At 36.1% G+C, this 19,066-nt stretch overlaps 1 protein-coding gene across 2 annotated transcripts in view; it reads right to left on the bottom strand.

The window, feature by feature from the left end:
• The window catches only part of LOC127938403 (protein FAM184A-like), a 113,099-nt gene that overhangs the window by 35,958 nt on the left and 58,075 nt on the right, over positions 1-19,066 (bottom strand). For both annotated transcript variants that reach the window (XM_052534989.1, XM_052534990.1), the window contains exons 7-11: positions 15,385-15,507; positions 13,964-14,125; positions 13,283-13,404; positions 8,105-8,255; positions 1,108-1,320 (exon numbers count right to left, since the gene is read on the bottom strand). In XM_052534989.1, coding sequence (XP_052390949.1) covers positions 1,108-1,320; positions 8,105-8,255; positions 13,283-13,404; positions 13,964-14,125; positions 15,385-15,507 — 771 coding nt within the window. The remainder of the gene's footprint in view (positions 1-1,107; positions 1,321-8,104; positions 8,256-13,282; positions 13,405-13,963; positions 14,126-15,384; positions 15,508-19,066) is intronic.

Below are 19,066 nucleotides of genomic sequence, written 5' to 3'. Positions count from 1 at the left end.
TAAAGTTACTAACTGGAGGAAAAAAATACCCTGAAAATCTAAAAACCCAAGCTAATACCCTCTTTTGTTTTTCTCTCTTGTTTTTCTGTTTATCAATTTGCACTAGCTTCCAATAGTTGCTCGCATAAAATTCAAGGCATTGATGTTTGCCTACTGCACTGGCTCTGCACCCATTTACCTAAATTTGTTACTTCAGACTTGTGTGCCCTCTAGAAGCTTGCGTTCTTCAAGTGAAAGTCACTTGATTGTGCCATCCCAAAGATGCACAAAGTCACTTTTACAGACTTTTCAATTAAATGTTCCCTCCTGGTGGAATGACCTCCCCAACTCAGTCCGAGCAGCTTAGTCCTTAGACATCTTAAAAACTCAAAAACACATCTCTTCCATCTTTATTTGACCATAAGCATAAGCTAGTTCTCTATTATAATTCTATTCTTAAAAAAAAAAACTTGTCCCTTAGACTTGCACTCCACTCATTTGCTGCTTGTTATATATATAGTAAACCAGTAAACCATTATATATATATATATATATATATATACACATATAAAACTAACACTAGCTTTCTAATCTTTTTGTATTCCATCTGTTTTCTTTTCATTTATTGTACAGTTAACAAAAGTAAAAATACCTCTAACACTAGCTTGCTCTATTATTTTTCTATTCTATCTTTTTTTATATACATATAAATCCTACTGTCATAAGGACAAAATTATAAATGTACAAATATGTACTGTAAACATGAAAAGGTTGATGTGAATAAATAATAAACATAAATAATACAATATCCTAATAATGTTAATACTCAATACAAGACACAGACCACAATGCAATGCTATCTTTGAAGACTGAAACAATTTGACATTTTAAAATTGTTTATTAAAACTGTTACAAAAACAAAAAAATTGTGTTATAAGCAGCACGTCTCTGAATGGTCTGTAGGATTGCTGTCTGAAGCTGAGATAAGAGTGGATGTGGAACACAGAGTCATAAAAACTCAAATAACAGAGAGCCAAGAGGTGAAAGGAAAAGATAAGAGCATGTATACAGGTCAGAGAGGTCTCTCTCTGCGTGAGACTGGTGGGAGATTGTTTTTTATGTTGTTACCTTGAGGTCGTGCTGGCGGGCTTCCTGCATGTCCTGCATAGCGCAGCAGTGGGCTTCCTGCAGCCGCTGCTCCCTGCGCTGATGCTCCAGCTCCATCTCCTGCAGCTGCTGTCCCAGGTGCTCTCGCTCCTGACTGAACTGAGCTTGCAGCTGCTGCAGGGAATGCTGGGATTGGGAAAGCTGCATCTCCAGGCTCTGTTTCAGCAAGGAAATCTAAACACAGGAAATAGGTGTCACTGGTTGAAAAATGAAACAGCTTTGTGAAAACACCAATACAACACCAACAGTGAACCATTAACCTTAATCGAACCTTATTATGGGTTTCATGCTCAATGGACAGCATTTGTGGAATGATGTTGATTACCACAAAAATTCATTTCCACTAGTCCCTCATTTTCTTAAACAATTAAGAAAAAAAAGGTTACAGTGAAACATTAAAAAATACTAACCATTTTAATAGTATAGTCACTAGGCATACAAAATGAGTGTTAAAATGAAAAATATTATATGACAACATTTTTTTCAATGAAAAAGGGGGTTTAAAAAAAAGAAAAAGGTATAATGTTATATATTAAATATTTAATGAAAACATTTACAAAAATCTAAATTATTGCCTTGACAACTTAGTAAGTTTAAGACGAAGCACTAAGAATACTAACTGGATGAAAAAAAAAACATTGAAAATATAAAAACCCAAGCTAATTCAAAATATTATTAAAAACTGTAACAGTATATAAATAATACTAAAATAAAACTCATGACAACCAACTGCCATATAAACAATAAACCCTACAAAGCAAAACTCCCTAAATACAGTAAAAATGATTTAAACACAGCACAGCTTGAATCATACGTTTTAACAGAAAAACTTTATGAATAAAGTGATTCACATTTATACCATAGACTGTAAAAAAAATATGGACGTAGTGTCCGTGACGTCACCCATAGACTCCTCAATAGCGGTTTTGAAGCCTAAAGTGTGCAGAGCGGGCCGTCCACCACATCAGCGGCAATCCACCTGTCACTCAAGTGGCCACTCCCTTAATTATGCAGATTTTAAGGCTTAATATAATTTAAATGGATGAGTTATAAAAAAATTCACCCCCCTCACCCCCTGTCATGAAGGGCAAAATTAGCAATATAGACCAAAATAATTTTTTGAACCAGGCTGTAAACATGTTTTTTTCTACTGTAAAGTTGGGCATTTTAACATGGGGAGTCTATGGGACTGACTCCCTTTTGCAGCCAGCCTCAAGCGGCCAGTCGATGAATTGCAGTTTTAGTCACTTCCTTATTGGCTTCACGAGAGAGAGCGAGAGGTTGCCGCTCGATTAACACATAATCTTTCTCTCTTTTTTTAAAGAGAGATTTTTTTTAATTGCCACACATGTGGTCAATTAAGCTTAGCGTGTACTGAACCCTGAATATTCCTGGAAGTAAGAACAACAGTAATCATGATGCTTCCCTTAGCAAGCACCACTAATTAGCTAAACTGTGTAAAACATGCTCCGTATAGAGACTACAAGAAGAGATCCTAAAGGTAGCAGTGATTGAAAATATTCATTCATTTTCATGGTCACAGCATTTCTACTTCCACAAACTGTTAGCAGGCTTGTGTGTGCAAACCATAGACTGTATAAAAACATGGACGTAGTGTCCGTGACGTCACCCATAGGTTTCCGAAAGTGGGCAGAGCCGGCCGTCGCCATCTTGGCAGCTCATAACCAAATGTCACGACAGCGGTGACAAGAGCGGCAATCCACCAGTCACTTAAGTGGCCGTGCCCTTATTTATGCAGAACTTTAAGGATTAATATAATTTAAATGGATGATTTATAAAAAAATTCACCACCCTCACAATTGTCATTGCGGGCAAAATTAGCTATATAGACCAAAATAATTTTTTTAAACCAGGCTGTAAACGTTTTTTATTCTGCTGTAAAGTTGGGCATTTTAACATGGGGAGCCTCAAGTGGCCAGTCGATGAATTACAGTTTAAGTCACTTCCTTGTTGGCTTCACGAGAGAGAGAGCGGGAGGTTGCCACTTGGTGTGAACACACATTGGCTCTAGTCTTCCTCTGTGAATAGAGCTGTGAGTTGAGTATGTGGGTGTGAATCTGAGTCTAGCAGCCATGTCTACAAGGACTCAATGAGGACTCAGTCTGGGACGAGGTGAGAAGTCAGACATTTGCGCCAGATATGTTCTCCTCACACCGATTGATTTGTTGGAACGGGAGGTTTCAGTTGCTTCGGCCCACTCGTTGGCCTGCTAGCCTCATTAGAGGAGTCACTTATGACTGGAGGGTGACAGGGAGAGAGCTTTTCTGTGTCGTACCCCGCCAACAATCTGAGACATGTGAAGGCAATAAAACGTTGTCGTCGCATCAGCGAATAATTTCATTTTCAAGTCGACTGGAAGTGGTTTCAATATGCCCAGGATATCACTGCTCATATCACAGCCGGTGCGCTGCTGATGCTAACAAAAAGATGAACGCAAGACATCATGTTAAAACTAGTTTTTTTTTTAAATATTTTTGGGGAAATCGTGAAGAGCTTACTATGGCAAAACTTGAAGCCATAACATTACTTGTCACAAAAAATATAAATAAATAAAAACCTACATTAGGTCTCTATGATATTCTAGTGCTGAATCAGGCGTCCCAACACTGGACATTTCTACATTGCTGCAAATGAAAAGAGCTTTTAGAAGGTATGGTCCAAAGACATGATCCTTCTGACCTCTTTGCAATACTTTTTTTGGTTTGTATTGTTTTTTAACCAGGGGAAACATTGGGGGGTGTAGCATGGCTTTGAAGCTTATAATTTCTCATTTACATTTTGTTTCAGTCAGTATTTCATAACTCAATCTTTCAGTGACTTCTGACTTCTGTCTCTTTCACAAATAGATTAATAAAATAATTTTTTTTTAACCTAATCTAAATAGTGATATTGCAAACAACCCGGCCTATAATAATCATTCCCTGTTTAATACTTGGATGTAAGTCACAATACATGAGGATAGATTCGTTGCTACTTCCATTTCAATGTGTCTTAGATAACACACCTCACTTCAGTAACCTGCAAAAATTTAAGCATCTTTCATATGTGCAGAAAAAAATCTGGGTGTGCCATAATGTGGTCTGGAACCAGAAGGAAAATGCCACATGTAATTGTGTATACAGTAATTGATTTTTCTCAGCAACCACCAATTAAAAATAAGGTGAACAGATATAAGCAGTGCGTGGAGGTCTCCTGCTTCACCCTGCATCTAGTGCACTAGAGAGTGCTGATGGGTGAAGACTTGCTCTGACACAGTTAGAGCTCTGAGAAAGAAAGAGGTCTCAGTGGCCTGCCAAACACTCAACACACATATACAAGTAAATAAAACAACAAGGTTCATGATTATGAAAGGAGACAATTATGAAATGAAGCTGAAAATGACAAAAGGGCTTCAGTAGGGCTGTTGTGGCGAGGTGACATGTTGCAAGCAATGTTTTATTTTCATTAACCCATTAAAAATATGTTTTTAAAATGTCAAAATACAGCTGGTAAACTAAACTAAGTCTGAGTGAGTTGAATCGAATATTTGTAGTGGAAAATAATAACTGAATTTGAGACTCAAAGTAGCAGTTTTTCCAGCCTTGACCCCACAGGTACTAATGCCATAAAACTATTCACTAAAAAATATTTTTTTGTAACATGTGGGTGCATGAAAGACACACATCTGTGAAGTGCGTAACAATGTCTTCTGTGATCTGCAATAAAAAGTAAGCAAACCATTTTGTCCCAAATTACTTGTTCACAAAAATAGCATTTCGAATATAATCTTGCCAGCAAGCCAACGATCACACTCCCACTCTGAAGAAGAGAACCAGTTATGTAAAAGCAAGATCATTTCCATATAAATTACTGAAACAACACAATATTGTAGCTTGTTCACAAAATTATTTTGTGCACCAGGCAATCCTTGCACTGAACAAAAACACCTAATCAGAGATCAAGAGTATTGGGACGGTGTTGCAGATGTATAAATGTTGTATGAAATGTATGATTGTTTTTGCCGGAGTGAATGTCAATGTAGAATGTATGTTAAATGTTGTAAACATAAATACTGTTATGCAAGAAACATTTCAGACACAGTTTAACAATAAAGTATAAAGTAAAGTAAGTAAAGTAAAGTAAAGTTACATTTCCCCAAAAGTGATCAGCAGTGACAGATTAAAATAAAGATTTCTTTAAAATAAATTAAAATATAATAAATAATACAAATTATAAAAAATAAAAATAGATTAAAATTTAAATCAAATAAAGATAATACAATTTCAAAATAATCGTGAATATTATGTGTCATAATAAAAGACATGAAACATTACATTTCAACAGAAATGGTGCTTGTCTATATGCAACTTGTCACCATATTGCTATGAAGTTGTTGTGGTGTTGCTATTTACTGTAACTGGCTCAATTCAAAAGATTGGCCTAATGTCAAGTCTCTGATACGCTCATCTCTAAATGTTGTCTGGGTCCATCCTTCAAGGCATGCAAAAACCCCACAAAATCGAATGCTTAGAACTGTAGTAGCACACCTCTCTTCTCAATGCACCTTAAGATTTGAGGCATCAATAACGTGCAATGCTCGCCTGAGGTCCCTTGCGGTTTTAAATGGATTTTCAATAGGAACTTGCAAAAGGTCTCAAACAGAGTCTGAAATGCTTTCACCAAGGTGTCATTTTTCAGCCTCTTTGCTTTTTTTCCCCTGTCTGTAATATTCTGTTTCTGGACTCTAGACGAGGAGAAGTAGACTATAAAACAATGTCCAGATGCCAGGAGGCCATTGGATGGAGCTAATGACAACTGTAGCAAGGCTGAACTGTTGGATTTTGTCATAATCTTGTGATTAAAGCTGAAAATTATCATATGGTTATGTATTGTTTTGTGGCTGATCTGATTACAAAAAAACTGTGTGGTTGAAGTATAAATGCAATAGTTTCTCAAAGTCAACAGATATGAGTTCAGCTTATGAAAAATGCACAGAGGGGAACCTAAGGATACATTTGCCAAATCTGGTAATATAAAAGTGTGGATAAGCGATGGATTTTCAACTGCTGATGTATTTCACTGATGCTTTTAAAGTGTCTTTGGGGTTTGCAGTTTATTGAAGCATGTATTCCCCATATTGACTTGTTTGTCTGGCTTACTGTGAAGTTACAAATAGTCTTTTGTTATGGTTAAGATGAACTGTGCAATTTCTCTTCCAGAGGCTTCAACAAACAGAAATGCAAAAAACAATGTGAGATTTTCTGAACCCTCCTTACATCTGCCATCGGTCACAGAAACACACAGCGCTGCCACAGATATAAACCATTGGTTAAGCCAGTGGTACTGTGTTGGTCAGGACAGTGCACTCAACCAAATTGAGGCTTGCTTAAGAGTACACAACGAGAACAGCATTGCCACTTTTGATCAATTTCAATTTTTGTCCTTGCTGAATAAAGTATTAATTTCTTATAAAATAAAATCTTACTAACCTCAAACTACTGAATGGTAGTGTATTTTTTTTTTCTGTACTTTGTAGAGGTATGCAAATTGTAATTCTATGGGGCCCAAATGTGCCACTCAATAATAATGGCAATATTCATAAACCAGTTGAAAAAAATCAACAAAGAAATGCTTAAATGTAGATGCACATATAAATTATTTATTTCATACATACAATTAACAAATGACAACATAATTAAATAATAAAAACAAATGAACAAAATGTAATAAGAATATTGATAAATATGTTAATTCATATTGGTGTTGCCTCTGGTTTCAATGAATAAAAAGTACTTAAACTGAGAATGCAATTATTTAAAGGGGGGGGGGGGGTGAAATGCTATTTCATGCATACTGAGTTTTTTACACTGTTAAAGAGTTGGATTCCCATGCTAAACATGGACAAAGTTTCAAAAATTAAGTTGTACGTTTGAAGGAGTATTTCTGTTCCAAAAATACTCCTTCCGGTTTGTCACAAGTTTCGGAAAGTTTTTTTCGAGTATGGCTCTGTGTGACGTTAGATGGAGCGGAATTTCCTTATATGGGTCCTAAGGCACTTCTGCCGGAAGAGCGCGCGCTCCCGTATAGCAGAGCACTGAGAGCACAACAGACTTCACTGATCAGAGCGAGAGCGTCGCGAAATATCACAAAAGGAGTGTGTTTTTGGTTGCCAGGGCAAGACAACCCTGCCCAGATTACCAAAAGAGAAACAGCATTAAGGGACTAGTGGATGGAGTTTATTTTTACAGAGCATCAACGGAGTTTTGCAAGTGTTTGTGTTTGTTCCCTGCATTTCGAAGATGCTTGTTTTACAAACAAGGCCCAGTTTGACGCCGGATTTGCACATCGTTTATTTCTTAAGGATAATGCAGTCCCAACGAAAAAGGGTCACGATCGTGTGTTGGAACCACAGGCGGTGAGTAAAACTGCTTTCCTCACGGGAAAGTCACAGCTTCCAGCTCTCAACGCAAAAGCCTACTGGCGCTCGTGATTCTTTAGCTCCGCCCACACGTCACGCCTCCAGCCGGTCATGTTTTTCCGGGAAAAATCGGCACAGACTATCTTTCTCTTATGAATATAATAAAACTAAAGACTTTTTGGAGTTATGAAGGATGCAGTACTACTCTATAGGTACTCAAGATTAACAGGATATTGAGTGAAAACGAGCATTTCACCCCCCCTTAAGCACTGTCACCAATAAAAATTCAAATTCAGTTCAATTAGTTCTAAACTGTCATTAGTTCTAAACTGAGAATAATTTTTTACTTTACTGTATCTTGACCTTTTTGTTTTGCGTTTTGTAGAGATTTATCCATTCACATTAATTAAGTAGTTGCTCAATTAATTAATCAATTAAAAGATTTCTTGAACAGCACCACCGGACCCTCATAGGTTGACTGCAGTGGTCTCAACACGAGAACTGTTAGCAGTGTTAGTACAGTATGAATGTGTTACTGACCTGCTCCAGAAGGTCCTCCACCTTCCTCTGCCAGCTCTCTCTGGCGGAGCACATCTCCTGATCTTTATTCTGTGCCAGCTGAGTGAGCGCTGACCTTTTATTCTCCTCATGCTCTTCACGCAGCTCCTCACGCAGTTTCTTACACTCTTGCCTGTGGACAAAAAACAAAATGACCCACACTAATGATCATACTGTTTTGCGCTTATATATAAACTACATTTTTTTTCAGAGGCCTTTTGACACAAATCTGATAAAAACAAGACACAACTGGTTTTCTGCTGTTGCACATATATGAATATAAAAACACAAAAATCCTGGGTCAGTGGTGCGTTGATCATTAATGGCTGCTAAATGAGCCGGGCCCCTTCACATGCTCCGCAGATCTTTTAATGCACCTACATTTGTCTGCTGCACAGCGGTGGAGGAGGTCACAGAAGAGGTTAACTGCCACATTACGTGGTGTAATTGCAGGACGTCATGAGAGCCTAAATCTGTGACTATTAATCTGTGATACAGAAAATGCCCAAATAACTGTCAGTGTGGAGTACCTCACATGCTCGGAGACACTGTGAAACCTTTTAAAGGTGTGAAATTTGTCTTAATTGCTGCTTAAGAGGAATTGAAAGCTGTAATGAGAGTTTGGGCACTTTGAAAAACGCCTGAGACCACAGCAATAAGCACTAAGGCTGTAATTTTTTTTTTTGTATTTAGTTTTTTTTTTTTTTTTTTTACAAATATTGATGTATCTGTTCGTTCATGGTGGCAACAATCGCTAATTGATAGTACACTGAAGAACAGCATTTATTTGCTCATTTATTTACTTTATAAATATTATATAATACTAATAATACTAGACATACTATACAATACTATAAAAATATTACTATTTAATATATATATATATATATATATATATGTGTGTGTGTATGTATGTATAGAGAGAGAGGATACAATAAGCATAATAATTGCAAATTTTTATCACATTTTTACTTTAATTTTAGATGGTCCGTCAGTGTGAGAAATATAATTGTGATATATATATTTAATGAAATTCAGTATAAAATATTTATAGAGCATAAATACAGCATAAAAAATGTAAGTATAAATGACAAATTTTTATCAAAAAAGGGAAAATGCATACCAGAGACGGAAATTAGCAGTAAACTCGCTTCACCTACCTGCCACCGTGGTGGGTAAATAAAAATAGCATACTGTTTCAGCCGGCAGGTGGACAAAAAAGTTAATTTCCATCCCTGGTGTGTGTACAACACGCTCATGATATACAAGATCGCGTGAAGAGTTGAATTTGTTATCGCGAAGAAATTTCTGCATTCTGTCACGTCTCTTTCAAACCCCAGTAACTTCATTCTCCTCCAGCATTCTGCAACATTTTAGATTATATGGACAGTTTGTGTTTATCTTATTGTTTGCAAACTAACAAACAGTACTATCGATCGCATGTAACTGCTGTCCAGGGGGTGCATTTTATTTCCAGCCTACAAGTACTTTTTCAGAAGTTAGCTTTGTGGCTAGTACTGTTACGCTGTTCATTTTGTTGAGAGAATGAGCTGCTTCAGCAAGAGTCGGCTGTTTCAAAACCTTGTAAACTGCCTAGATAGGCAGCAGTTTTGAGCATCACTGAAAAAGAAAATGTCAGTATATCATTGAGACTTGAAATTAAATAAACTGCTTTTGTAGTATTGTAGATCTTGTAGTATTAATTTTCACATGCATTTACACATTATCGGTTAAAAACAAGAAAGTGGCTGGTAAAAACATTGAGTGGCTGGTAGATTTTGAAATCCACACCAGCCACAGGGGCCAATGGACAAAAAAAGTTAATTCCCTGAAGAGTTCAAAAAAGCATACATTATTCTTCATTCTATAAAAATATAAAACACTTTTAAATCCCACCAGAGAAAAATTTAAGATTATTCCATGCAACTTACCAACATATATAATATATTCACAATATTCTAGAAAACACCTTGAAAAATTTAGGGGGCAAAAAAGGCCATCCCTGGTATGGATTATATGTCAAATAAACAGAAAAAAAAGCTAAATTACAAGGCAAAAATGTTGGCGTCATGGCCAAGTGGTTAGACATGCTTCATGAGCTGCATCTTCAAATCCAGCCTGATCATACTCCAAATCAATCACTCTTCTTTATTCCAAAATAGTTTTTTTCAGACATCCTAGGAATTGTTAATAGAGTTTTATATAGCTAAGTCAGAAACACACACACACACTAGCATCTGCCTCATCCACTCCTGCAGGATTAATTAACCAGCACTTCTGCTGAAGTTCCAGTATGTGGCTTTATCACCTTTATAAACTCTTACAGGGAGTCCATTTGTCTTCATAAATGATCTCAGTGCAAAGCTGTCAGTCTAGCAAACAAAACTGGCGTAAACAGTTTTGATTTGTTGCACTCGGCACACACATGCTAGCGACATCCAGACGGTGCTGCCTCAAAGGAGAGGATCCATCTGGAGTTTTTATGAACTTCATTGTGTGCTGCAGCTGTGAATGTGATTGTACAACGCAAATTCAAGTGTTGATAAAGAAGACAGTGATAGCTCAAGACTGTGCAAACGCAAGGGCCTGTGTCTGACAGATTGGCTCAATGATGAACAAACCCTCTTGTAACACTTAAAACACTGCAAAGTCTGTCAGACATTTGTCCTCTGATGATACCAGAAGGATCAGTTTGAGGAAACCATTGTCTACAGGCAAACTTCATATTCTCCTACAGGCTAAAACATATATATTTTCTTAAATATGTTTAGTCCTCACCTTTTTAATGCTTAACAGCCAGTATATATATATATATATATATATATATATATATATATATATATATATATATATATATATATATATATATATATATATATATATATATATAGAATACAAACAGATGAAAAACTTAAACAAAATAGATGAAAATGTAAATAAAAATTAGAAATACTTGAAGTTGAAGTACAAAAAAAAAAAAAAAAAAAGTAATTAAAATAACACCACACATGGAATTTCTAAGGTAAAATTCCTATTCTAAAGCCATTTAACCCGTTTTCCATGACTTGACCCCTTAAATATTCATTAAATAATTCACAGCCCTATACATTATATTAGTTGAGAATCTTTACTAGCTGTGGAGCTTAGGTGTGTGAGGCCATGGGAACTCCTAGATATTCAAAATAAGGCATCTCTTAAAATACGAGTCTCTCGACCTAGATCCAACATCATTACCAGCACTTATTATGAGGAATAACAAGCTCTACATTGGTCCACATTCTCTTAAATAACAAGTTAGAGTCCATACCCATAACCCCTAACAAATGTTGTGGAAAATTAGCTACCAAGGATGAAATCCAATAAATGTCTTGTTGATTTGTCATTAAAGCATGCTGAGCATCTGCTTAGGGCCGATTCATCTTCAACCTTTCTAGTTAGATCCTTTTTTGCATTTCCAGGAGTTGTTTTAATGGCGTACTGGAAACTTTGCAAAATTATGAGCACACAAAGTAGCCAAAATGTTCTGAAAGTAAAGTTCAAAAATAAAAATTCTGTCATCATTTACTCACCTTCAAGTTGTTCCAAGGCTATATGAGTTTCTTTCTTCTGCAGAACATAAAAGAAGATATTTTGAAGAATCAGGGTATCCAAACAGTTGCTGGTAGCCATTGATTTCCATAGAAAAAAAACAATACTGTTCAAGTCAACTGTTTGGCTACCCACATTCAAAATAACTTCTTCTGTGTTCAGAAGAAGAGAGAAATTCACACAGGTTTGGAACAACTTAAGAGTTAGTAAACAGATTTTTCATTTTTGGGTGAACTATCCTTTTAATGGCCTTAGTTTTAGTCCAGTACAACTCAGGCTTACACTAATAACCCATTGTCTTATTTAAAGGCCCATGATATTAAACACTTGTTGTAAGCATTGCTAATGAATTAGGCAGGCAATGTTTTTTGAGGCAATGCCAAAACACTTAAAGCTGTTGGGAACATTAAATGATACACAAGTCATCACATAGCTTGGCAAAGAAGGAGAGAATGTATAAGAACGAGAAGTGCACTTAAAAAGATAGTTCACCACAAATGAACTATGAAAGTTGTGAAAAATCGGTCATTGTTTACTTTCGCTCAAGTCATGGAAAAGTATGGTAAGAATAGTCTTTAAGAATGTTGATTTCATGTTTACATAATGTGAAGGTTTTGAATTCAGTAAAGCCCTCTTCTTACTCTGAACTCCCTGTTCAGAATCCCTGACAAGTAAATAAATAAAAAAGAAACAGCTTATAATAATATTATATGTGAATATTATTATTGTTAGTAAGTATTTATATTAATAACAATGTTTTATTAGATTTTTGCACAATTGTTTGAAATGTAATTAATATTTAGCCCATAAAACAAAAACAACAATTATAATAAATAATAAACAAACTGTTTTTAAATTATAACTTAAAGTAAAATAAGTTTACTTTTTTACACAATTGTTGGGCCTTGCATTAATGCTTAAAACATAATTATTGAAAACAAATAAATAAATAATGAAGATAAAGTGACCACAAAAAAAAAAAGTATATATATATATATATATATATATATATATATATATATATGCAAATAAATAAATGTAAAAATCTAAGAATTATATATATATATATATATATATATATATATATATATATATATATATATATATATATATATATATATATACATATATATATATATATATATATATATATACATATATATATATATATATATATATATATATATATATATATATATATATATATATATATATATAACAAAAATAAAGAATTAATCATTAACTACAAGATACATAAATTTGTTACATAAAGTCAAACAAACAAACAACGTCAAACTATAGACAGAACATGTTAAAAAAACAATTTAGACAAACAAACAAACAAGCAAACAAATAAATAAAATCAACCAAATGGAGACAATGGGTTTTTAATTTAATAAATATTAAATTTAATATATTTTTTTTTTACTAAGTTTTTTTTCTTTTTCATAACTGAGAATTCAATGGACAGGTTTGTCACCATATTCTGACTTTGTCCCCAAATATACCATGGGGGTGAGTAAATATTTCTGGAAGCACATTTCCAAGAACCCAAAAACATGTGCTCTTTACCTGAGCGTCTCGGTCCACTTCAGCTCGAGCTCCAGGGCCATCTTATCCATTTTGAGCTTCTCTTCCTCTTTGGTAGTGATGAGTTTGGCATCGTGCTGTTGTTTCTGAGCCTCCATCTCTCCCTGAGGACAAGAACAAGAGCGAACATTAGCTCTGATGAGCCATTAAGCACATGACCCGTAATTGTGAGGTCCAACACGCGGCACTCAGGACAAGAGAGGGGACACTAGTTCACAGCTATCAATCAAACTGGGTCCAGGAGATGGAAATCAATTTTAATTTCTCCACTCACTCATTTCTTCTCTCACGCACACACTGGCTCATTGATATAGGTCTGATTCATTATGCAGGGTCACTCAGAGAACCTGTGCTTCAGGTCAAGGACACAGGAAGAGGATCTTTGAAGAGGCCTCTCTAATCAAGTGTCTATGATAGGGGCCAAAAACGCAGGTGGATCTAATTCAACACAGTAATGTACCTATTACTCATTTCATAATGATGAACTCATTGCAGGTGTTTTTAAAAAGCTATTCATGTGTTCTGAGGACAAATGTTGCATATTTAAAAAAACTACGCACATCAACTCTAATAAAAAAAGATGGCAGGAGCAGCTGAGTTATGTGACTTTGAAGTATGTCTCATTCTTAGAATTTTTGGGAGCAATTGCTTTTGGTAACAGACCTGAAGGGCTGTTAAAAGATTGCTGGTCTCTCTGAGTCTGGCTCGCGTGGCATCCAGCTCTTCTAGAAGCTTCTTCTGGGCATCCTTCAGATTGGAGATGTGTCCCTCAGCAGAACTGAGTCCCTGTTCTCCCTGCTTCATCAGCTCCTGGAGTCGACTCACCTATACATACATTTTGGAATTATTTGTAATTAAACCTACAAGTAACAAGATCAGAACTATATATTACTAATTAATTACTTACAAGTACTTTGTCACACAGGTTCCACGTATAATAAATCAACTCCATAATCTCTATAGCTGTCTTCCAGTGATAAATAAAGTAACATAACAAAATAACATATATTACTGTAGTAATTTAAGAAATTACCTTAAGAAATAACTGCAAAAATACCCTAGTGAGCTACTTTGCTGGGGGGGGGGACGACAAAATTCATTCAAATCAAGAATGATTAAAATGTTAAAATGCTGCAAATATAATGATATATGACTTTTTAAAGAGACTCAGCTAATTTGGAACAGCCTTCAAGTGGGGAGCATGGCTTAACATGTAGCCTAGGTATATAGTTGTTTTTTAGATGGTCCATGCTGGTTGTTATCTTTGACCAGAAACAAACCCGCACCAATACTAGGTTAATGGTGCTGTAACCAAGTGGTTGAACTAGGTATTGCAGTCCAAATTCAAAATATTGGAGAGGCTTTTCATCACCCGGCCCCTCCTCCTCAGAATTGACACACAAGCAGATTCAAGATTGATGACAAAAACTGGAATGAGCGCACTTGACCATTAATGAAATATGCTGTGTTTTCCATCAACTGGCAACTCGGGTTGCCGAAATACAATGGCGTAAACTGGCAGTGGGTGTGTTTCACAAACCAAAATAGAGAAAAACATTCCGTCTCAGAAAGCACAGTTGTCAAAGAAGAATAACTGATTGTAAATAAATTTTTTCAGATAAACAGGTATGTTAACTTGGCATGTTTCTTAAATATCTGCAAACATATTATGGTTTTTTATGCTTTACTAGAGTCAAAAACTTACTGTTTTTTGGAAGATGTTTGAAGATAAGTCAGCTAATGACCAATTTAGACCAGCTAGAAAACACAGCGACAATATTTCAAAACACAGATACCATCTTAAATTGGATTTTTCTGCAAGAGCTTCATTTCCATTTATGGTAAACAATTGTGATATGTACATTAAGGTAATAATCAGTGATGCTGCTTCTCTTCAGGGGTCTCCTTGGCCCATTTGCAGCTGTGGCTAAGGTGCATGGGACTGATTTGTGTTCCAGAAGCCCATTAAAACACATTGAGACTAATGAGATGATAAACACTGAAATTAATCATCTCCTCCCTCTGCTTCCATGCCTTCCTTTCTACCTGCTAAATCACTTTCACAGAGACAACAAAGGTCATACCTCACTGTTGGCCAGGCTGAGTTTGGCTGTGAGCTCCTCTCGAAGACTTTCCAGTTCCTCTCGTAAAAGGCTCTTCTGTTCCTCTAGAGAACTACGTTCCTTCTCGAACTGTTCCTCCATTTCCTATGAGTTCACCAGAAGATGTTGATTACAAATGATAACGTCTTACAAACATGGGAAACAACTGATGTTATTGGAAATAAGACAACCGTATTTATGTAAGGGATTGCGTCAGTTGATTAATTCACATTTTTCACAACTTATAGTTCACCAAAAAGTGAAAATCCTGTCATTTGCTACTTATCCTAATGTCGATCCAAATTCATATGAGGAAAAATAAACTCATTTGGGTTTGAAACAACATGAGGGAGAGTAAATAACGGATGGATGATCTTTTCCTTTAATCACATTCATAATCTTTTTTAGGCTGTGGCATTTTGAAGGCATCACTATTTGGAAACCTAATTTCAAACATGTCAGGTTAGTGCCCTTAGGAAATCCACTTAATATTTGTCTCAGGATGTTGGAAAAAATAAGATGACAAGATTTGCAATGCAAAAACAAGGCACAAGAAGAAATTATTAACTATATATTATTCATCATAAGATTCTTGAACTATTGAGCTCTCCTGGAATATAATAATACAGAAACTAATCAAAGCCACCCTGGGACATTTACAAAATGAAATGCATAAAATCCTACAAAAATGGCATAATTATATATATATATATATATATATATATATATATATATATATATATATATATATATATATATATATATACATATATATATATATATATATATATATCACAGCTGTATTACACAGTATACTATATACAGATAACGATAGATGTTCTTATTGATTGATTCTCATGTCTTAAAACAACATTAAGCATGAACTTAGTTGATGACATGAAAGAGGAGAGCAATAGAAGTTGACAAATTAAAGATGAAAGAGTTGAGATCATCTTTTCCTCTTATCTCAAAAAGCAGCGGCGAGCTCCTTGCCCATGTTGATTAAAGTGAAGTCCACATCAAATCAAATCCACGTCACATATTCATACACACATCACCTAAAAGAATGCGCCGTGAAAAGCCTGTGCGTATGTGGGTGCGTGGGGGGCCTTGAGGAGAAAGAGGCCTTAAGTAAGCCTGTTTAAAAAATTGATGGTTAGCACAGACGAAGAAACGGGCCGTGCATTCAGTATAGCCGGCATGTGTGCATAATTCACTCAATCCCTATAATTGAAGCACACAAATATGCAAATGACACATCCAAAGTGTCTCACTTGTGCCTCAGTGACACAATACGGGAGTTTTGATGGTAAAAATGGATCCATGCTGTGATCCATGTCAAATAAAATAAAATCCCTCCCAGAAAATATCAAACACATTGGGCACATGCTCGCCTACAGCGGCTCTGTTCTGTAGAGGTTTCCAAAATAAAGGTTCCTCTAATGCTCCGAGGTCTGTCATCAGAGGAGTGATTCACTAAGCCCAATTTGGACACACAGTAGAAAGCCAATGTGCTCTGGATAAGAAAGATAAAGACAGAGAGAGTGGAAGGGCCCTAGGCTTCATCTTAAACAGGACGTCAGTGCGGTCGTCATGCTGCTTCTGTACAAGGATGTGAGTCAGCGGCACACTCGAACAGAGGACACTCTCATTGATTATTCATTTGTGCCTCAATTTTTCAGACTGCATTTCCATTTCTGAGAGCAGTGGGCGCTACGGTGTCGGCACGATAAGCCCAAACCGGCCACACTGTAATGTGATTAACCTCTGGCTGCTCTGGCATTCAGTATATAAGAATATAGATTGGTGTGTGTTTTCTTTTCATCCAGGCCATTCAATTTTTAAATAAGCAGTTTCCATTATTGAGGTGTTGTTACTGATACATGTGATAGACTGTTTAACATCTATTTTGTTACTTTTTTTTGATTGATTGATTTCTATTTTACCTATTTAATGACATTTAAATATTTATTTCGGTTCCATTATTTTTTATTTACATTCTTTCATAATAAAACATAGTTTTTTTTTACACTTACCTAGATGCACAGTAATTACCTTAGCAAATTCATTCTTACCTGAGTTACCTTTAGGCTTAGGTTCAAACTATTACCAATATCAGAGGTGTGTAATAACTTATATATTTAGTCAAGAGAACCGGTTGCTCCACCATAACAGAACTTGGGCGGTGTAGCTCTTGTAAGAGGACTACAATGCTACCAAGATTTTGGACAAAACGCCATTTATATTAGCCAGTTAGATTAGCAAATTTCTATTGAGTCAGAAAACACAGCTTCTTCTGCATGTCTCTCTCCGGGTACTCCAGACCTCCTTGGCATGAGTCGACATCCGCGTTAGACCTTGGCTTCAGTGACCTGAAAATGATCGCACACCCTGGGAACACCATAATTGCGGGCACGCTCTCTGAACAGGAAAGACAAATAACTCACTGCTGCTCTGCGACGTTCAGCTAATGATCTGTGTGCGACTGATTTATAATTACAAAAAGATTAAGTAGTTGCGAAGCATTTGGATGTGGATTTGCTGGCCTGCTGGCAGCTGCCTATTATGGGGAAATAGTGCAGCTTTGTATACTTTCATTTCAAATGCTATCAGCTAGCAGAATAACGGAAATGAATTATAATTTCCTTTTTTAAATCAATAAAGAGTGAGTGTGTCCTGTCTGAGACTCCATGTGCAGGACGGAGAGGGTGAGACGGAGGCAGGACAGAGGTGAGAGCATGTGAGAGATGGATTTGTTCAGTTGTGCCTAACGAAGCATGGATGCCAAGCTGCGTACCGCACTCTTCCTTTCTACCAAACCTCCTGGAACTGAGCCACCTGCGCTTCCCCTTTCTCTATGTTTATTGGTTTAGTGTTTCTTCTCTCTCTCTCTCTCTCTCTCTCTCTGTTTTATAACCTGATTACATAGGAGGACCTTTTACATTTCTCATGTGACTTTTATTCTGTAGTTCTTTAGAAAATCAGCTGATGCTTTCAGAGTCATCATGCACCTGTTTTTTGTTTGTTTGAAGTGGCAGTTCTGGTTCACTTGGTGCTCCAGGCAAGATAAGACATGACCAAAGGGAGGGATTTTTTTTTTAACAACCAAGTGGTTATTTATTTAAGTGTAAGACATGTCAGTCTAGAAGTGCAGTGACATTTAAGACGTCCAAGGGGACCCGCATGGTTAGGATAGCAAAATAAAACTTTAAAAGGCAGGAAAATACACTTCCCTATCTTTTGTTACTGATGTCCATTCATACTCGCATTTAGTAATTCATGTTTACAAAATCAAGAAAAATATTTGATCAAATAAATAAATCAAAAGTGTAAACCAGGTTGGCCAATGTTATTTTATTTTATTTATGCAATATTTAAGCATTTATTAATATTTTGATTGTGTCACGCTCTCAGTCTCTGTTTTCCTGGGTGTTCCCTAGTGAGCTCACTTCACCATAGGCACCTTAATTCCTCTAGTCTGGTTGTGTCTTCACAGTAATTGCACTCCAATTAGAATCGCACAGGTGCTGACAATCCTCTGTCATTAGTCTCCCTATGTATAGCTGTCTTTCTCTGTCATCTGTATGGAGTCCTACCCTATGTGTGAGTTGTGCTTGTCTCGCGAGTCTTCTCGTTACCTTCTTGTTCCTCCGCGTTCTTATCC

The sequence above is a fragment of the Carassius gibelio genome, chromosome A20 (assembly GCF_023724105.1).
Source record: "Carassius gibelio isolate Cgi1373 ecotype wild population from Czech Republic chromosome A20, carGib1.2-hapl.c, whole genome shotgun sequence".
NCBI lineage: Eukaryota > Metazoa > Chordata > Actinopteri > Cypriniformes > Cyprinidae > Carassius > Carassius gibelio.
The sequence above is the reverse complement of the archived record's forward strand: the minus strand, read 5'-3'. Positions and strand labels throughout refer to the sequence as shown.